The 22,084-nt window shown below is 45.5% G+C and overlaps 1 protein-coding gene across 2 annotated transcripts in view; it reads left to right on the forward strand.

Moving 5' to 3' along the window:
- pod1 (coronin pod1) overlaps positions 1 to 22,084 on the forward strand; it is a 126,759-nt gene that overhangs the window by 82,162 nt on the left and 22,513 nt on the right. For both annotated transcript variants that reach the window (XM_065454335.1, XM_065454336.1), the window contains exons 19-21: positions 6,215 to 6,405; positions 10,883 to 11,021; positions 14,480 to 14,689. In XM_065454335.1, coding sequence (XP_065310407.1) covers positions 6,215 to 6,405; positions 10,883 to 11,021; positions 14,480 to 14,689 — 540 coding nt within the window. The remainder of the gene's footprint in view (positions 1 to 6,214; positions 6,406 to 10,882; positions 11,022 to 14,479; positions 14,690 to 22,084) is intronic.

Consider the following 22,084-nt stretch of genomic DNA (forward strand, 5'->3'; position numbering starts at 1 on the left):
GCACTCTGAATTACACACAATCACACGGCCTGCAGCACCAATCCAAAGGCACGCGCCATTGGCGCCAAAGTGACTGAATGCGGCGGGTGACGCAGAAGACAGAAGCTTCAAAATCTCGTCAGGCCCATCTTGCTTTCTTCATCAGTGCGCACTGGGGATGGTGACGGTTGCAATGGCGGGCTTGGAATTGGCTTCCTGTGTAGTGGAAGAAAGGTGATCGGAGTTGTGGAGACGAAGAAGCAGGAACCGTGGAGGGGTACTCGGTGGAAGATTGTGCTCGGGAGGGCAGTCTGGAAGAGGGCAGCTTTGGAGGAGCAGCGACACCGAAACTGGCAGCGCGGAGGCGAGGAGTTGACATGAGGGCGAGTGAGAGGAGTGACTGGTGTCCAAACGGCTTGCAGACTGAAGAGCGAATGAGGAAGGGAAGGTAGTGGAGGGGGGGGGGGGGGCGCTTTTATAGGGGGATCCAGTGTTCGTGGAAGACTACAAGAGTGTCGTGCTAGAGAAAGTGTTGCAAATGTCATGGTTCGAGTCTGATGTTGTGTTTGTTGTGCTCAAAAAATGATTAGCTGCTCATTTAGGTACGCAGCACGATCGTGAAAACTGAACAGTTTTGCAGTAGGGGCTTTGCATGATCACTGGGCAGTTCTTTCTCAAGGTGTGCAGTCTTGAAGTTTGCAAAACGAGAGTTTTTCGTTGCACCATTGTCAATGACACTGTGCTGATGTTACGGTCCGAGTGTCGGTGTTAGTGCACTGTCACATCCGCGCCATTGACAAATGTCTTAGAACAAAATTAAATGACCCTACCATGCATTTAGACCGTTTGTCTAAAGTCGGATGGCGCAAATCGAGCATGACCAGCTCGAGAAAATTGCCGAGGAAACACCGGCTTGCATTGACCCACCATGTCGACAGCCTGACTCACCGCTGGCGACGCTTGGATTTTTCATGTTTTTGCAAGTTATTGGTCGATTTGCACCGTCAAAAGTGCAGCAAAGATACAGGCGGTGTTTTGTTGCGGTGCAGGCCAATGATGGCGCGCGGTAAGCAAATTTCTAGACCAGCTCCTCGCGTAGCTCCTTGCGTCGAACATGCTACTCAAAATTATAATTGGAGGGTCACTTCTTCCGTGCTTTTGGCATGTTTCAGTGCCAGAAGTGCTCTTTAGAGCGGTAAAACTTGGCTCATCGAGCGCACCCCATGGAATGCTATGGCACAAGTCTGCCATTAGTCTTTTGGCCACTTTTTGACATCCTAAAGACCACGATTTTCTGTAATTGCAAAGCGTCGGACAATTTTATTTTCATGTGGATTCTATCATGGGGGACACCAGTGATTCGATTGTGACCAAGATTAATGGTTCGGGTGTGCTGCAACATGGAATTTGACAGCGTCCATTCGCTCCGCAGAAAACAGCCGGGAGCACTTGGCACTCACTTGGTACCCGTTACCAGGCGGTCATCAGTCGTAGATTTGGTACTTTTGTGGCTCGTTCTGTGCCTGCATAAGACTAATTCGTCGGCGGTATTAATTCGACACTGCATGAGCTAAAGGGGTGCTGCTAGTTGGCAGTGGCGATGCCTCTGCATGCCACTTTGCCGCAGGTGAAGCTCTTTGTGTGCTTCGAGTAATGTTGCTTAAAATGCATGCGTCTGAGTCAGGACCAGAAGAAATATTGAATAAAGAGATATTTAGATTAAAGCGATTTCATTATAACGAGGGATGACTGTACTAGCGTTGAGTGCTATCCGTCTAGCATACTTTGCCTGTAAACACGACCTCGGTGTTGCAGCCTATGGACTTGGGCATAATAAAATATGTAAAGGTACTGGACAGGTAGCATCGCCTCGAGCACATGGTTTTGTGCATGAACAACTCGTCACAATATGAGGTCAGTTTACTCATTGCCATCCACATGCTAGCGTGAGCTAGGGGTCATGTGAAAGAAGATACCATCGTCGACTGCTGTGGGGCCCCAATGCTTCTTTTCCGCCGAGGGAAGCACAAACAAGTAAGCTTGACGACAGTCGTTTCGGTGCTGCTCTTGGTGATGCCCGTTTTGAACAATATGTCGCCGTGGACAGCACAGTCGAAATATCTGGTGCACTGACAGACAGTGAAATTGTGCAGGTCGTTTGGCCCCATGAATCCGTTCATGAAAGCGATGTCAGCAACAACATTAAAAATGAGCCTCAACTGAGGGCTACTGATGTAGTTGCACGCCTTGCTTTTGCACAGTGTTTTTTTTTCTTGATGAAAATAATGGCGAAGAAACACTTGGACGCATCTACTGCTTGCAAAGGTTGCTTTCCACACCTAGATTCGGCAAGCAGAAGCAGAACAAAATGACAGACTATTTTTCCTAAGTAACTGATAAAAGTGCCATTTTTCGTACTTTTTGCTGAATTGGAAGTTTGTATAATTCAAAATTTTTTGCGGTTCCTGTGAACTTCATATTAAAGGGACCCTGAAACGATTTTGGCGATTTTCTACAAACGTACTGAGTCGTTAGAGTAGGTCCTTCTGATCATTAATTGATGCATCTAAGTTCTCTGCGTAAAGCGTGTAATTTATTATAAGGTTTTTAAAATACACATCGCTGCCGATCGTAGCGCACTGCTCGGCGGAGTTTTAAGCCGCCCCTACCCATATGATGCAAATAACCCATATGACGTCACGTGGGCGAGCTATCTGATTGGCTGACCAGGGCGCGTGGTCGATAATTTTTCCAACTGTATGGTAAACAAATAATCTTCGTAATAGTTGGAATGTTAGTTCATTTGTTTTTATAAAAAGAAAGTAACATAAAGAGAATGCACAAGAACAATTTTTCAGTACACTTCAGCACTTCCGGCACACAGCAAGTGTCGTCTGCTTGTGTTACAACGTACTCCATTTTGACGAGAGCTCCGCGGTCAGAGTCGGTCTCAGTCTTTTCGCGAGCACTATGATTCGACTTTGTTGCCTTGTGGACTGCAAAGCTAGCGACTGGCAATATGTCAAGCTGCGACATCGTGTCCCTCTGCAAGGCAGTATACAAGCGAAGTGGCTGCTGCGCATGGGACTGCCGGTATCCGATCGGCGCCACACGTTTGTGGCCGTCACTTTACACCGGAAGATTACTAACGCAATACCGTTTCGCGAGTCCAGTATTAGAGCAAACGCAAGCGCAAGGGGACAGGGTCTGGCCGCTTGACTGTGCCGGGATGAGCCACGAGATGAGCAGAAGGGCAAATGCGAATGGTCTGCACGGTGCAGCCACCTGGTGGCACAGAGCTCAACCATACACAGTAGCAGCAACGAAGTGTATTCTTCTTTGGTGCTGGTGTGTATTTTTCGCAGGAGTGTAATCATCAGCACGTTGATTTATAAATGTTTAAAATGCTTTACACTTGGTTAGAGCAATATTAGCGCTTTGTTTGACTGGTTAAGCGCTGCGCCAGCAAGTGTCTGGACCGTGCAGACCGATCAGGCTGCTCACGTACGTCTACGCTAAAGTTCCTTCATCAGCTTGAGTTTATGCCTCCAGTCATTTGCCGAAATGACCAGCTTGCCTGTTTTTAGCGGAGTACCGGACACGTTCGGCGCTACGACAGAATGCTCGCAACGCACGCTGCTTCGATAGCTCTCGGTCGACGGCCCAGCGGCTAGCGGAGAGGTCTCGCGCGGGAGGGGGCGTGCTCCTAAACAACCGGAAGTGAACGATATGACGTCGCATTGTGACGCTGAACCAGTGAAGGTGGAGCTTAGCGCCGCTCGCTCGGCGAGCGAGTTGAGGAGGAAAAGCATAGCTAGGGAGGAGGGTAACTTCTAATCGCTTGCAGCTCCATTAATACGTAACGCTTCACTTAAATTGTGGTGCGAATGTTCTACTTAAGCTGTACCCTACGCGCCTACAAAATTTGTCCGAACCGTTTCAGGGGCCCTTTAATCGGAGTCAACTGTATACATACCACAGGCCCTCCGAAAAAACTTAATGTTTTTGTAACTCGCACCCACAAATTCACGAGGGAACTGGAAAGTTTACAATTTCAAGTTTGGACTGCAGTCCCGAGTTTCAAGTAACGTTCATAAGTGGAGAAGAAAATCTGTTTTCTTTTTCAAGGTGTTACTGACCTTGGAGGCAGATGGGCGCAGAGCATGACAAACACACAAGGATAATCAAAGCACAATTGTTTGTGTCTTCCCACTAATTTGTGCTGGCTTCAGGGATATTTTAGGATATTAGTGCGAGCCTGCAAGGCAGGTGAGAATGGAACTGGGGTGCTCACTTTTGACTCTGGCCTAGTCAGGCTGCTGATTGCTTTCCTCTTGTCTGCACCATAAATGCCTGTGGCTTCTGTCGTTGTTCACCTCAGCCAATGAATGTGCGGATTTCTGCTGCTGCGGGTGGCCTCATTTGGATCCCTTCCACGCCAGTAAGGTCTGTAGGGTCCAGGTGATAAGCGGGTATTTTTGGGATCGACGGTATCTTGGTGGGCATTGTCTCTGACAGTGAACATAAAGGGTTAATAACTTTTCATTCCACAAAGCTAAACTCTGCACATTTGATCTTATTTCCAATTGCCGATAGGTGTGCCATGTTTTCCTGTTGTAAAAAGTCAAGCGCGTGTTAGATGTGGGGGCATGTTAGAATTGAGTAAACATTTGCCAAATGGAGCAGCAATTTGTAAGTCTTGCTAAAGTAAAAAAAAAAATCGATGTTTGACGGTACAAGGCAAAATGCAGTAAGCAAGCAAACATTGTAAGAAATCCCTATCTCAGAAAAATGCAGAGACTAAATTCTTGTTACTGTATGTACACATTCAGAAAGAGATATGTGCACATTTAATTCTGCACATTCGGTAAATTTAGTGTATACACCCAATTCTAATACACCTATGGTTGTAGTGCATATATAGTCCTTGTGGTTGGAAAAAGGAAAACGTAATGCCTGAGTTGTTATGTGCAACCCTTGACATTTATGTGCTTTCACAAGTCCATTCTTCTTGCTTGTGCAAGTCATGCAAAAGCATGGTGTATTTCTGAACATGATTACGAAATATACAAAACAAGATTAAGAGAGATTAGGGTAGAAACAAAGAAGAGAAATAAATTCCAGACTCTTGACTGTTTATTCAAAGGAAAACTACAGGAAGCATAGCGGTGTTTTGTGGAGCGCCTGAATAGCACCCACCCTCAAAGGGGAGGGTGCTAAACCTGCAGTTGTGGGCAGTGAACACCAGTGGTGGGATGTGAACCAGAACTGTGGGTGGGGGCATTTCCATGGTCACCCACCATGGAGAGAACCCTGCACACACAATAAAACTGGTGTACTGCTACAGTCGTGGTGAACGAAACGGTAAATGCCCACCTGTGGCCATGAGCAGCACAGTACTCCTTGAATTTATCAATTCATCACAGCTAGATTACCTACTGCTGTGAAGTCATTCCTGAAGAGGAGACAAAGCTGACAATGGTGTTGCCATGATCTTATGCTTTGTGGGGGTTCCACTCTGTGTGCGGCTAGGGCTGAAGGCGAGCTCCGGATCTAGCCCCACGCAGTCGCTTTGTGTTACTGCCCAACCCGTAGTGCGGGAATCGCGGCTACATCGGGTTCGAACGAATAAGGCAACCAGCGGCGTCAACTGTAAGAACGTTTATTGCTACCGGCAATAAAGAACACTGGCAGAGGGACGACCTCTCTGTAATAGTAATAAATAGGCTGGCCTCGTTGCCCGGGATAGTCAGGCAACGTGGTCACTCATGTGTTGCGGCAGGTACTCCAGTCCGGCAGGTTAGGGGTTTGGCCTCAGAGAGCGAGGGTCTCCCTCGGTCGCGCTGTTTTGTACCTTTTTACTTGGGCGAGGGGATTGTCCTCCTCGCCCGTCAGCTACTTGCCCGCGAGTTGGGGAGGAAGGGCGCGCGCGCGTCGCGAGAGCAAGGGAGAATCGAGAGAGGGCATAGTGCGCCTCTTCCCTGTCTATGCCGGCTCCCGACGTGACGGCGCGGGGCAAGATGGGCGCGTGTGCTCCCCACAGCTTTTCTTATGTTTTGCTCTGTTTCAAGTGAAACTTTTAACCTAAAAAAAAAGGTCATTTATAAATAAATTGCAGCTCATCTCCATAACATGTGCCTTTGTGTGGCTCTTCTAAAGAGCAGCACAGATGATGAGCGTACCAGTGTAGGTGCCTGTACTTGCCTAACACTCTTCTCTCCTGCCATGCGCGCAGATTTTCAGTTTGGCATGGGATCCAGACGGTGTCTTGTTGGCCACCTTGTGCAAAGACCAGAAGCTGCGTGTGTACGACCCACGAAGGAGTGAGCTGCCTCTGCGTGAGGGCCTCGGACCAACGGGCACTCGAGGTGCTCGGGTCACCTGGGTGCTTGGAGGAAGCCACCTGGTCACCACTGGCTTTAACAAGTGCGGTTCCTTCATCTGTTCGCTCATCTATGAGAGTGCTAGCAGTTTCTCCTGAATGCCGTATCACCTTCCTTTTAGAGTCGTAGAATGGTTGCGTTTAGTGCAGCTGGACAGCCAGACGGGCCACGAATTAGGCATCACCTACCCTTGGTGAAGCTGGCCGACAGGCCAAGGGAACCCCACCTCACTGACACGTGAGCTGCACACAAACAATTGTAAAGGTCATAATTTACTACAAAGAAGAAATGCAGATTAAGCAATGGGTGTGTATTATCAATGATGAATTATTTTTGTGACAATGTTAAAGTGTAAGCAAATGACTTGAGCTGATATCTGTCAGGTGGAGTGTAAATTTGACCAAAGAAAAGAAAGCTGTGCACCTTTCTTTCCGAGGAACCTGTGTATGCTGTGCACGGGTTCTCTGGCTTTGGGAGACCCCATTGACCTTCACCGAGTGCTGAGAAAATCCACCGCCTTTGATCAGCTTCTGCATGGCCTCTCGGTCAATGTCGCCATGAATCAGTCCTGCAGAGTGTTCGATTATTCGGCTACCCACTCGGTTGAGCTGCTAAGCACAAGGTCACAGGTTCAATTCCTGGCCACCATGGCTAGATGGAGGCAACAAAGTTTTCATACTGGCAATAACAAAAATAACAAAAGTTATTTTACAAGAATGCCAAGTTGGACTAGTCGGAGAAGCATTGACACTCTTAAATTGGCACAGTCAACATGACCACCAGAAGGAGCAGCATCTATGTTGTCTGTCTTCCTGTGGTCCCATAGCGACTACTGTTCTTTTGAAAGTTTATTTGTTTTACCTTTGCCGTTGGTTGTTTTCAGATTTTCTGATTATTTGGACGCATTTAAGAAACCCTCCATGTCCAGAAACTCAGACTGTAACTCAGACTGTAAATGGAGATGAGAACAAAAGCAGGCACACATGTCAATAATCTTTTAAACAGGCTATAAATGTCAGAGCCAATCTCAGGTTTCTTGCAATACTGTTGAACCTGGTTTTATTAACCCTTTAATGGCAGTTGTTGCAATTCACGACAAACCGAATAAATGCAGCCTCTGCCCTGGGAATATGTTTTCCGGCTTAAATGCCTGTTGTCACAGATTCGTGACAATGTTTTCCAGCACTGACATGCGGTGCCAACTAGTAGCAACACCGGGAAGTTGACAACCCTTGTTTAGGAACTGGAGCAACGAGGTGCTCATCACATGTGCAACGTTGACTGTTTTCTACAGGCTTTCTGAAGATAAAGAAAGTAGGTTCCCGCTTCCAAACATTCTTGTTCACAGCCAGAGATTACAACGGGAATGTAGTGAGCTTGAGGATGCAGTAACTCCTTTCATTATCACTTTGGGTACTGTATGTCGCAAATTCGTGACATTTGGCGTTTCTGGCACTCGCTGCCTGGAGCTACAAATTGTGCAAAAACCTAAAGACTGGTTTGCCTATTGGCAGGGAAAGTTGGTTCCTTATATGGTAGAAAGAAGCTTCGTGCGCACCTTTCGCCAGAGGATGTCAGTAGTGACAACTGCCTGAGAAAGAAGAGAAGTCCTGTGAAGTCTGTGCCTTTAGCCAGTCGCAGCCAGGAATTTCTTTTCGGGGGGTACAGGCATGCACTTGGCCAAAATAGGAGGGTGCGGCAGGCGGGGTGTTGTCGCATGTCATCTTATGTCAGGTATCTCTGGTAAGCAGAAAATTTTGGGAGGCGGAGGGCACGTGCCTGGTGTGTGCACTCCTTCCCTTCCCCACCTCCTCCCGGCTACGTGCCTTGCCTGTAGCCTGTGTTAGCACTGACGGCACCAAATACTGGCCAGCCAACAACAGCACATGCCAACCGTGCAAGTCGACCAGGATGCAAGGGACAGGTTGTTCCTTACGTGCGCCAAGTGCAATGTGCACCTTTGTGTAAACTAAAGTGCCAACCGTTTTCAGTATTTTCACCAGCCATAGGTTACCCGTAAAAGTCGTGTTGCCCATTTGGTAAATATGTGGTCATCTTTAGTGCAAAATAAAGTTTTGTTCCGTTTAAGTCGGGAAGAGTCACAAACTAGCTTTTTTTCTTGCAATATGTGTGAAAAATTTTCTTTTTTCCTATTTGTCAGATGTTGCGGATTCACAGTATACCCCAACGTTAATAGAAATTTCATTCCTCACGCAAATTATTGGTGACATTTGATTATGCAGGCTACATTATGGTAAAATCTCTCACAACAATTTTTTCTGCCACGCCTTTTATAATTCCGGCATTAAAGGGTTAAAGTATTCTTTCAGCTAAAAGTTCCATTAAGCCGTAGACAAAGGCTTTAGTTTCAGGGCTGGCAGAGGGGAGAATTCTTAATCATAGTTACCTAATTACATCTCATTAAACTGTGACCAGTGCATTGGTAGACTCATTTTGATGGGGGCAAGATGTGAAAACACCCGTGTGCTTAGATTTAGGTGCACGTTAAAGAAGCCCAGGTGGTCCAAATTTCCAGAGTCCCCCACTACGACATGCCTCATAATCAGATCATGGTTTTGCCATGTAGAACCCCATAATTTAATTTTTTTAACCAGTGCATTAACTTGACAACTATAAAAAAGTATTTTTTGTTTACTCTTCCCTCATTGGCACTCAAACGTTGCATCAACATTGCATTTTGTGCAATCTTGCATAGATTTTTTTCCCTGCAGTTTTACATGAAAATCCCTCTAAAACTGCAAATTTTCTCTTTCTGGAATATTGCTGGTTCAACTTAGCTGTGATATTAACATGGTATCGATTGCATGGACCCGTATGCCTGCCAACCCTCCCGATTCGCCCGAGAGACTCCAGATTTTTTTACTAAACTTTTTGATTGTACGATCACTGTCTTATATCTCCCGAAAAGTAGTCCCTGTTCGTGCCATAATGGTTTTTGCAAAACCGGCACCACGGAATCTGCAGCCACATCGTAATCGTCAGCATCACCCACAACGGCTGCACTAGCGCCATCGGTATCATAGACTAAGCAGCCGATTGTGGTGCCTAGTAAGCAAACCTAAGCCAGAGCCAGTGTAGCTCTTGCATTTCATGCGTGCATTCCTCCATGGTGCGTTGTTACTGCTGTTTGTGTGTTGGCTAGGCCGTGTGTGTGTTGCACCATGTAAAGTTAGAAACCTCGTGTGCTTGATGCCATATATGGCACTATCAAAGCCCAAGGAAAGGTATTTACAGAAGTTTTTGTGATCTCACGCTTCTGAATTTCCGTGCTTTATGACATCAAGGAAAGGAGGACATATTGCCTTTTGTACAACGTGTAGATGCGATGTCAGCGTGCCTCACGGTGGCAAAGGCGACTTCAAACTGCACGTTTTTACGGCGAAGCATCAAAGCTATGTTCACACCGCTGAACAGCAAGACAACATAGTGAACTTTCTCCGGAACAACTGCGACAACAGTGTCGTACGTGTCGAGTGCCTGTTTACAGGATTCCTCGCCAAACACAGCCTACACCTTAGTGTCAGCGACCACGTTGGGCCTCTTCTACGGAAAATGTTTCCGAAATGTGACGAGGCGAAGCGTTATGGATGTGGACGCAACTCTGAGAAATGTGGAGGTGGCCAACTTGAAATTTATTTCACAGGCATCGCTTTCGAGTCTTCGTTTCTTTATTCAGAGTTTCCCTCTGCTGCTGCCCCAAGATTACAATGAATCCCCTGAAGACACTTTAGATGCTCTCGAAGCTGAGTTTGCCACTCTACAGGTGTAAAGTTTTCCAGAGGACATTCTGAGTGAAGAAAGGTGGGATGTGCAGGGGTCTATGGTTGGAAAAATGAAAAACACTGATGGAAAACATGTTTCACTGAGTTGCTAAGGTGATGCTGGACTTAATTGTGATAACACATAGCTGCGCAGTGTGTGAGTATCTTTAGCACAGCATGAAAAACTAGGACTGAATTCCGCTCATCGATGTGCAACACAACCCTCCAACACCTGCTGCTAGTGAAGGGCCGTCAGTCTGGACCATGTTTTGAGCAAAGCTACTCCGACAAATTTTTGAAGTGATAAAAGTCTGCTACTGCAAGGTCCCTGCAGAAGGACTCGCCGAACACTGCCTAAAAATTTGAATGACCCTTCCCCCCCCCCCCCCCCCCTCTTGTTGGCGTGAATAAAAAGTCTCCCGATTTTTTATCTCACCAGGTTGGTAGGTATGTACAGGTGTTGTTCTAAGAAAGCCTGTCTTGGTACTTTGACCTACATGCATATTGACAGAATGTGTTAAAGCATTCTGTTGCCAAACAATGTGCATGCTAAAGTTAGCTGGCTGTTGTCGTCATGCTTTCTTGGCAGTAACTGCGGCACATTAAAGGCCCACGCGCTGTGCCAGGGCAGGAATTGCATTCACATTTGGCACTCTTGCGGTGTCTTGCACACGTAGCACTCTTGTGAATGATTAGCCATGTGGCCAAGCTGCAGCGATGATATTGTGCCTTTTGCAGAGTCTCTGAGCGGCAAGTGAGTCTTTATGAAGCCAGGTCACTCTCCGCGCCCCTGATGACAGAGGGCATCGATGTCAGCCCATCCATACTGATTCCCTTCTACGATGAGGACAGCTCCACACTGTTTCTCTCTGGAAAGGTGCGCTTTGCCTTTTCTGCATGCAGAGTAGAGACCATGTGGGATGTGTGTGTCAACCTACTGCTCCTTTAGTGCCACCACATCTTGATGATGGGTCCTTGTGGGCAGTAACAAGGGTGTATACTTGTGCTTGTTGGCATAATTAAATCACTGCACAGTGTGGAGGAAAGAAAAGAAATAGGAGAGGCCCTGATGTCACATTTTTGAAACCAGAAATGCAGCCAAGTTCATGTGCCATCTACCTTTACACCTCCAATCAGCTCGCAAGAGCAAATAGGTGTGAGCTTTGAACTCGCATTGCTATGAGCCGCTGGAAGTGTGTACTGCCAATGTGTGTCAGAACAAAGCCTACGAAACTTCTGTAACAGTTTTAGTGAAGCAGATGCGCTCCTGTGCTTTTCTCTGACACGTTGAAGAAGATGACGAAGACTTGCGCTGTGATTACTTGGTTGTCTCTGTTGCTGGCTGACACTCGCACTCATAAACCATAAACACAACTTTCACTCTTAGACACATGCTCCTAAGTCACATTGTCTCATGAGCAGAATGTGCTGCAAGAAAGGCACAGGCTTAAAAAACTTCACTTTTCAAAGGCCTAGAGCAGCAGCAAGAGCTTCAGGAGCGCGATTGCTATGGCAGCGTTGACGTTTGTTACACCAGTCCCAGTGCTCCTTTGTGAAAAACACCACATCACTACCGCCACACTCTCTTCAACTGAGGCAGGCTAGCCGAGGCCTCTCCTATGATTTCTTTCCTCCATGCTGTAAAGCATCGGAAGCACAGGACAGACAGGCAGAGGGGACAGCATATTGACACTTGTGCTTGTTTTTCTTTCTCGCGTGACCGCTTTTCGCCGTCTAACAAATGTTATCGCTCAGCGCTGGACGCACCTGCATGTATAAACAGTTTCTCGAATGTTATCATTGTTTTTACCCGTCTCCTGTTGTCGCCGAAGCTTGTGTAACCACACTGCATGTGTGATGCGAATTGTGTTGAATTTTCTGGACGACATGCAGGGACCAGTGATTACTCTGAAACCTTCGATGACTCGTGTGTAAAAGCCGATGTGCTTGATCGGCAGATGATATTTCAACAATCGCCGACTGTGTTCGCCACTATTGTTGTGCTTTAAGTGTAGCCTGTTTTTGTGGGCACAGGTTCGCCCAATAAAGGTTAGTTTCATCATTCACAGTATTGTTATCGTGTTCTTTGCCATCACTACTACGTGGCAATATTCTTTTTTATTTTCTCAAGTGTCAAAAGTTCATCCTCACATTATATTGCAGCGCAAGAACTTCACCCAATGCCTTCCACCACCAGGGTGCACAGTCCACACAGGGGCAAACTGTTTCTTGTAGGAAGTCTAAAATTTATTGCCTTTGTTGAACATATATGTTTTACCATTCATTGATGACATTTAGGTTTGGAGTGAATAAGTGGCTACTAAAGTTGCTGCGTTTAATTTTGCACCTAAACAATTTTACTCCCAATCTCTTTGTATTGTCATTCATACTAAGGCTAACGTTCTCCTCTGTAACAGTGACTATGTGGACAAAGCATCGCTACAAATACCGTAAGTACTTGAATCTAGGCCGGCCCCGATTCTAAGCCGACCCCTGAATGTCCGAAGCCAGAAAAAATAAAAAAGCTTACCTCGAATGTAGGCTGAACAAAAAAAGTGAGGACAGCGTTCACAAACTGAAAACAACATTTATTTGATATGAATATGCCAAACTCACTCCACTTTATCATCGGTGCTAGCCTCGTCGCTATAGACCAGACCACACACGTGCTTGCAGACACACGCAAGCTCACTTCCACGTGCCTATGCATGCGCAGACAGTGCAACACGACTCGTAGTGAAATGCAGGGCGATCTCAGTGAACAGCTCCTTTCTATTATAGCGCGCTTATTTTTCATATTGCTGTCATCTCATTGCGGCACACGCAAAAAGCATCTCCAGTTGCCCCCTCCAACGACGGGCGTTTTTCTCATCTATACTGAAGTCCTGCCTGGCTTGAACATTTGACGATGCCTCTGCAGCTAGGGCAACTTTTCGTTTGAAAGCGGCATTATAGTGGCATCGCCTGTTTGGTGTCATTACGATAATGCCACACTGCACGCCGATACGACACAGGTCAAAATAGCGACGTCGCTCATGTTCTTCAGTAGGCTACTAGCACGGCTAACAGTGGCTGCAATACTGACTTTTCTAGATGACGCTAGCTATGCACCATATTTATCATTTTCAATTACAACTTGGCACATTTTTTAAAATCCTTGAATCTAAGCCGACCCTAGAGTTTAGCATACGATTATTTGAAAAAAAAAAACTATCGGCCTAGATTCGAATAAATACGGTAAATGTTTTTTTTCTTCTTCTTCTTCTTCTTCTTCTTCTTCTTCTTCTTCTCCTGTAACTGCATTCTGTCCCTTTCAAGCTTCCGTTCGTTAAATATTGTGCCATGTATATTTCTCTTTTCATATCATCTTTACTGTTCTGAGTACAGTGCTAGAATCCTAGAATTTTATTTATTGGGTGGTTATTAACAAACATTTAATAGCACCAATGTTGTGGTCTTGTTTTGTCGACAGCTCGTATATAGTTTCTGCTATAATGCCAGTAGTGCTCCTCATTATTCAACCATTCCATTGGACAGGTATATTGCATTGTGTTCAGTGGATACTTCAAATGGCCAGTTTTGCTGTTTTCTTTTTACTGCGTGTGCTATGTGCTATTGTAGTTTGGGTAAGATTGAGTTCTTTGGTCGTCTAATATGTTTAAGAGAATAAATCCGTTACATCGCAATCAGATGCTTGCAACCATAGCTGCCATTGAATCTGTGCCAGTGTGGTGCAAAAAAATGATGAAATGAGTCTATGCGATGTAACTGATGCCAGTATGGGAAGCAGGAAGGGACCAATAGCACACAGTACTCGCCTTGTTATCCTAGAATAAAGCAGGAGCTTATGCCTGACTATGAGATGATTCAGTGCTGTTGTCATATGTACACTTTGTGCTGCTTTTATCCAAGATTCAGCTCAAATAATAATCCTATTGCACCGTCAATGGGAATTATATTTCAAACTGAAGCCATTGCTCAAATGAGATGCCATGCTGCACACTAGATCCTGCAAAAGGAACCGCTCCTTTTGCAGGATCTAGTGTGCAGCATGGCATCTCATTTGAGCAACGGCTTCAGATTGAGCGGTATCAGTTTCAGCGGTATCTACGAAAGTGATCAACATAGGATACAGTGTCTGGTCCTTTCTGCTTTCACTTGTAGCATCAATTGCATTGTTCCCACTCGGTCAAGTCGTCATGCCATATGATCAAAAGTGGTCTCTCAGATTACACTAGAGTCATAGAGATGTATGTAATTCCCTTACTTCACTTCTGTGGATGAACATCGCAAGTAACGGCATCTACCAAGTTCATTTTGTGATGTGTTGTGCAGGGTGACTCCACCATCTTTGCATTTGAGGTTGCCTTGGATGCCCCGCACTTCTTTCCACTGTCACACTACAAGTGCACAGGTGGGCCTCACCAGGCTGTGGCCTTTTTGCCCAAGCTGGCCTGCAACGTGGCTGATGTGGAGTTTGCCTGTGCCTTTCGGCTCACCACCAGCAATGTGGAGCCGCTGTCCTTCCGTGTGCCAAGACTTCGGGTCAGTGCCCGGCCTACCACCTACTAGGTGGTACATCATGGAACAGTGAGAGTGTGCCTATTAAGAAGGCACTTGAAGTAAATCGCTTACGAGAGATGCAGAAAACCGTCATCTGTCTGATAAAGTATCAGGCATGCTGGGCAGTCACTGAATCAAATGCATTTTCCCAAACTTGTGTCTGTTTTATGAGGCTTTTTTTTGCACACTGATACATTATGAAGGGGAAGGCTTTGCATATTTACACGAATCTAGCATGCACCTTTATTGTGAAAAAATATGTCTGAATATTACCTGCGTGTTACATGTGTATGCGAAACCAAAACCACGTTTGCTGCATTGGCAACAGCCTACTATCAGAGCCTTCGGATGCAGCGTCATCACCATCACACTACTGCGACAGAGCACATTATTGTGGAGGTTGCTGTGGATGTAGTCAAACACAAAATGAACGTATATTGTGTTTGACTACGATCTGGAGCTGTATTCTTGATCAGTTGATTTCAGAGATACTGTCACTTTTGCGAGATTTCGCAAGTCTTTCCAAGCTCGCCATCTGCACGCAGTGCCAGGAACACTCTCGGCCGCATGCTATGACTAGTCCAATGGGGAGTAGTGTAATCTCGCCAAAGTGATAGTAGTATGTCTAAAAGTGATTGCTCAAGAATACTTCCCCTGTGTGCTTAGTATTTGTGGAAATCAAACGCAAATGGCAACAGTGACACGCCGCTGTCATTATGAAAGCTTATAAAAAAGAAAAAACCTTCCATGAAGGTAAATTCTGCACATTTTGTTTTTTCTGACCACATATGTTGGGGGCATGCTACATTTTTCTTTTATAAACCGGGAGGCATGTTACTTTCAAGTAGACTTTTATAGGGGTTTGTGAATAGTGATTATTGAGACCGAATGTTAATACAAATCGAATAGTGCCAGAATTGAATAGAATATCGAACAGTTTTTCAATAGTGAACAGCCGTTATCACAATTAATATAAAACAATGCTTACATGCTAGTATTCTTAAAGTTTGCAAGTTTATGTCATTGCATAGCATGTTATGAAGCATTATTAAAAGCACAAATGTAGCATTAGGAGCAAACAAGTAGTTTTTTCACATGCACAGGACTCTTCAGAGAGTGCAAATGATCGCTGTATATATAGCCTATTAAGTATGGCTAAATAAGTGATGTTGCCGGTGGGAAGGAGAGTATTCTGCAAGTCTCTTCCTAGTGGACATGTCCATTTCGTCTGCTGCGGAAGTTCTCATTGGCTGGGGGCTGGGTTGTGCATCAGAAGTATACAGGCACTCCCAGCCAATCAGCACTTCAGCAGCAGACAAAATGGACCATGCAAGTCCTTGTGTTTTCTGTTAAACTGCACCTGCAGGGGTGAAAATTTACTGTACTTTTGCTTCAATTGTGTAGTTAATTAGGCACAGCTGACGTTTTCAAATATTCAAAAAGTGTTCTAAAGGTATTCGCATTTACTAATAATGACTATTCGATTCAGTCTTCAAATCGAATAGGGCACTTCGATTTGTTATTCGATAGTTTTGAATATTCACAAACCCGTAGACTTCATGCATTAAACTCAAGTAAATTAGGTGCACCCTAGACTGGGGGGTGCGTTAGAATTGTGTAAATATACTGATCTTTGTTCAAAGAGTGCTTCCTGCAAACATGCAAGCCATAACCTTACTCACTGGTGTTTAGTGTGTATTATAGAAAAATGCCCTTCCTACAGCTTTTTATTTAGTGCAGGAGCGTGGACTACCTTTTAATTAATGCACATCTGGAGCTCTCTTTCATACTGGCACAGCAGGGGCGTAGCCAGGGGGGGGGGGCTTATGGGGCTTCAGCCCCCCCCCGAAATTTTTTCGTGCAGTCATGTGCCGCCGACGAAAACAACTCCCGGCGCCAGAAATCATGCTCGATTTTGTCTAGAATGTTCTTAATTCACGCTCGAAAAGACATTTTAGCGCGAACATTGCTAAATCGGGCTGGATTTCGGGGCAACACCCCATGCATAGGGAGTCACATATCGTAACGCAAGGAGCCCCACCGGGCACAAAATTTCAAGGGCGTTTTGAAGGCGAGGGGGGGTCGTCTCGGCATTTCGCGGAGGCTGCGGAATCTACGAAGCGCTTGGATTTCAATTCTGAAACGTTGTGGGTGTAAAGTTCTCATAACATTTTGATGCGAAAGGTCCATTGACATTTTCAAAGTCGTGATTTTCGATTCCGGAACTGTTTGGGTTTAATGCTGTTGTAAACATTTGACGCCAAAGGTGCATCGACTTTTCTAAAGTCGTACATCGGGCCATACAACGAGACAAGCGAAATCAACATACTATCAGACAAGTTGACAAAGCACGCAGCGAGGTCCAATGAGACAAAGCGTTCTGGTGGTTCATTTGTGCCATCAGGTCACAGAAAAGAATATAAACATTTTTTTTTTCACCTGCGCCAAAGCATCCATGTCAAGACACTAAAGCCACCATTGTAACTAAGTTCTTACTTATTTTTCGACCTAGACTTTTATTCGCGAGGATATATTGAGCCTCTTTCTCCTTTCTTTCTCATTCTTTTTTTTTTTTTTGTTCTCGCAACCCGCGGGCGTCCGATCCAGCCAGAGCGCATGCGTTTTTCTCGTGCCGCATCGATAACCGCGCGGCGCACTTGGATGCGCGTTTGTTCTTCTCTGGCCGACTGCATTTTCGCCTGGCAGAGTTTTGGACGCTTTCTGGCTAGCAGACGAGAAAAAGAAACAATGCATAGTCGCTCGCCGCCAGCACTGCGGGGACTCGATGGATTGCAACGCGTTCGCTTGAGTGCAACCACTCCGGAAAATTTTGTCTCGCCGGTGTAGGATACCGAGCCGTACGCGTATGGTTTTCTGTGGACCAAGCTTCACACGCTTTCTTCGATAATCGTTCGGTAGCCACACTAGGTGCCCAAAGTAGGCATTCGATTGTAGCCAACATGCTTTCCTTTGCGTTATACTTTTTCGCCGCCCCCCGCCCACAAAAAAAAAAAAGAAGACATTATTGCGGTGCAGCGAATTTTCGCATGGTGAAAGTTCGATTTTGTTACTTCTTTTGCGAAAAGTAATGGGCGACGGGATGCTTCAGTTGCCGGATACTATTTTATTATTGCGATAGCAGCTCTATGAAGACTCCAGGCGCATTCCTGTCGTTGCCCTCATGTTCCGTATAAATAAAGGCCAAGGGCGATAACATCGTGACCGCGCGCCGCATGCTCTATGTCCGAGTGAAAGCGTGCGGGGGGGAAGGGGAGGTGGTGAGCCGACGATGGTGGCTGAGTCTTGTGTGCGCAAGGGAGAAAAACGGGGAGGAAGCGCGCCGCCTTCCGTCGCACGCGATACATTTTGGGAGTGGAGGGAGGAGGGGGGGTGCTGTGATCTGTGAATCTGTGGTTGCGCAACCTGCTTATTTGCCTTATTTGACGCATTATATATAGTGGCTTTTTCTTAGGTACGTAGATTTATTGGAGGCTTATGCGTATATTTAAACATCTTGTTGCGAGGTTTTGTGTATATGCGCAGTTAACTTTGTTTCCAGTGACAATTTTTTGCCTTGTATCAAACTGTATCTTCACATTTGTATATTCCATCGTATCTTCGCATTTCTAATGTACGAAGGCGAGTCAAATGAAAGTGAGGCAACCCGCCCGGCGCAATAATGGTTCGGTTCATTATTTTCGAGGCATGCGCGTAGCACATACGCATCTCATTTACAAGTGACATGCAGAGGTGAGGTTAAATGTTCTTTAATGCTCTCATACACGGGGTTTAACATGGTTGCATGACATTATCGACACTTCAAAAGTTGAACAGCTTGGTGTCGTGAGGTTTTTGACAAATGAAGATGTTTCCCAAAAAGAAATTATTCGCCGTATGGCTTCCGTATGCGCTGAACATTGCGTTTCATTGGCCACTAAGAAGCGTTGTAGCAAACTGTTCAAAGAAGCACATGAAAGTTACAAAGACGATCCACGGCCGGGCTAAAGCCACCGTGCAATCCCCCCCAACACAATCGAAAAGGCCGTGGTTGCTCAGTGGTTATGGTGTTCGGCTGCTGAGCACGCGGTCGCGGGATCGAATCCTGGTCAAGGCGGCTGCATTTCGATGGAGGCGAAATGCGAAAACACCCGTGTACTTAGATTTAAGTGCACGTCAAAGAACCCCAGATGAGGGTAACAACTTTTTGTCTGCAATTGTGACCGGGGATGACATGGTGCCGCTACTACTAGCCTGAAACACTACGGCAAATCTTACAGTGGAAACATTTGAATTCACCGCTCCCAAGGAAAACAAAGGCCGTCAGTTATGCCGGAAAAGCGTTGACTTCTTTTTAGATCGTTAGGGGCCACTATTGATCGAATTTTCTAAACCTGGAGAGACTCTAAATCGTTTCAGATATTGTGAAAGATCGGATCGGCTGCGTGTCGCAATTAAGAACAAACGACGTGGAAAATTGCGCATTGGGGACATCTTCCTTCGCGACATTGCCCGTTCCCACGTCGCTGATGTGGTTAATACAAAACTGGCAAAGTTCAAGTGGGAAGCACTGCAACATCCCTCATGCAGCCCAAACCTGTTGCCTTGCGTCTTCCACATTTGGTAAAATTTGAAGAAACTGCTCAAGGGAACCAGATTCGTGTCGAAAGATGACGTGTAGTCATTTACAGATTTTTGAGGCAGCAATCCAAGGAGTTTTATGATACGGGAATTACGCGACTCGTTTGTAGAACAAGTGTCTAAATACTCATGGTGACTACTTTTAAATAAAGTACCCGGTTTGTCATATATTCGAATTGGCTCACTTTCATTTGACTCGCCCTCGTATATGTTGCAGAACTCCTGCTTTTTATATGTGCTCTCTGTTGCGACTTTAATTTCGGAGCAATTACTCGCAATGAACAACCGCTGACAGTCCTGCGCAATACATTCTTACAAAGGAAAGTGTCGTTGAGATTTTCCCCTGTTCGTTGCATATGTACAAAAATATTAACAAGGTTGTTGAATGACATATATACATGTATATATATATATATATATATATATATATATATATATATATATATATATATAGAACTTGAGTGGTGCTACAAGGTAAACAGAACAAGTATTTAATTTCGACAGTTTCGATCGGTGGACCGATCTTCGTCAGGGTCAGGTTTTTTTTTTTGTAAACCCTGACGAAGATCGGTCCACCGATCGAAACTGTCGAAATTAAATACTTGTTCTGTTTACCTTGTAGCACCACTCAAGTTCTTTACGTTTGAAAGGTAGCCTGAAGAAACCCTCTTTGCCTATATATATATATATATATATATATATATATATATATATATATATATATATTGATCCCTCGACTAATTTTATAAGGAGCAGGCCGAGCTGCAAAGTGAGCCCCCCCCCGAACGAAATTTCTGGCTACGCCACTGTGGCACAGTGATTACCAAAAGTAACATAACCTGAGAATAACAAATCTCTACAGAGACCTAGAGTTTTCCATGATGAATGCAACAGTGTTCTATTCTTGTGCAGGCTTGATTGGGATCTTTTCAGAAACCTCTGCCCTGCATACTTACGTTGCTGATACAGTCGAATTTTGATAATATTAACTCAGGGGCCCGAAAATTTGTTTGAATTAAAAGAAGTTTGACTTAAAAGAAGGACTTGTTCTTCAAATACTCCTGCACCATAGCACGATGCACAAACAGTGCGAGGCATCAAATATTGCGGCACGCAAGCACACAGTGAGTGAGGACCATGAAACTGCCCACGCCGGCTAACACTAGCTTTCCGATAACAGCAGAAAATGAAGCTTTAGGGAGTGGGCTAAGCTGGTGCCAGGCCGGCGGCGCCAGCGTGGAGGCGTACCTTTGAAGGTGAGGGAGTTACAATGGAGTTGCGAGCGAGGGCAAGAAAAGCGCAGTTGCCAGGAAGGGCAGGAGGGAAGCGAATTCGCTTTTCTGCCAGCTTGATGGCTTTTCTGCCGCTGCTTCCCTCTGTGTGCTCGCGTGCTCTTTCCTTCGTGTGCCGAGAGATTGGCGCTGCATTTACATTCTTCGTCCTAAGTTGTTAACGTGTCATGTGTTATGAATATGACGAAGTCGTTGCTACTGATCATAATTATGTTGGTATGGTCCCTTCTGTTGCCACATCGCCGCGTGCAAAAGACATGAAGAATGAGGTACTGGGTGTCTCCTTCGCGTCCTTGTATTCGGGGTCCGTCTTGTACAGAATCACACGTGGCGTACTGTCTCCAACAACCTCTCCATCGTGACACCTCTGTTTAGACTCGTCATTGTAAAAGAAACAATCATAAACCATGACAATCAAAACAAGTGCGAACAAGACCAAACCAAGCCAACCAAAACAAGCTAGAGCTGATGCGAGCAGACGATACTGCGAAACAAGCAGTCCGGCTGAACCAGATGCGAGTACGAATAGAGCAGTCGGGCGAGTCCACATGCCACCAGTTTCCTGCGTGTACGTCGCTGAAGGGGCCGCTCTCATTGGTCTCCTCAACTTGTGGCTCGCTTCCCGCCACAGTGAGCTGCGATAAATCGGCCCAGGGCCGATCCCTCCCAGGGCGCACATCTTTCCGCTAGTGTGGCTGGGGCATTACGGTGCGATGCAGAAACGGCGACCTTGCCATTTGAGAGAGGATAAAATTTCCGCCACAGTTATTTTTTTTTTTTCCCGGCACGTGGTGTTGAGGGGTCTGGTCTCTCCTAAACTTTTCCTCTATGGCGAGTTCAGTGCAGTGCTGGTTGGAAGCACCACCACGTGATTTGGCGTGCTGCTGAGAAAACTGTTGGAGTGTGGTAAATTCGAATTAACCATTGCAAATGCTTGTGCATTCAAATTACCGGGCGCTTTCTCCCATTGGAGTACACATAACTATGATGGAACCACAGCATCAGTTCAAATAAAGCTCAAGTCGAATGAAGCATGTTCGAATTAACGAGATTTGACTTTATGACATTTTAGTTGATTCGGAAGTGTTGTGACAATTCCAAAAGATGCGAAAGTTTTGTGGTGAAACACTTTGGTACTGTGAACAGACTTTGCAGGGGAATGGAAGTTTCATAAAAAGCATTAGTCATTGTGGTAACTGTGGCTGCATGGTTAATACTTCGTACTGAATGTGTTCTGATTGTCACACATTACAAATCTCTGCCATAAGAAGGAAGTGTGGCATCATCTGTCATAAGCTTTGTCACACTGCAAACAGGAGTCAAGGTATATATTTCACGATCAGGTGTCCACATTGTTTTCCTTTGGTTCACTGCATATAGCGGCATTACATTGTTTCTCGTTATACCTCGGTCACACAGGCAAACTTACTGTAACATCAAATAATTC

Source organism: Dermacentor albipictus, chromosome 3 (genome assembly GCF_038994185.2).
Source record: "Dermacentor albipictus isolate Rhodes 1998 colony chromosome 3, USDA_Dalb.pri_finalv2, whole genome shotgun sequence".
In the NCBI taxonomy this organism is placed as follows: Eukaryota; Metazoa; Arthropoda; class Arachnida; order Ixodida; family Ixodidae; genus Dermacentor; species Dermacentor albipictus.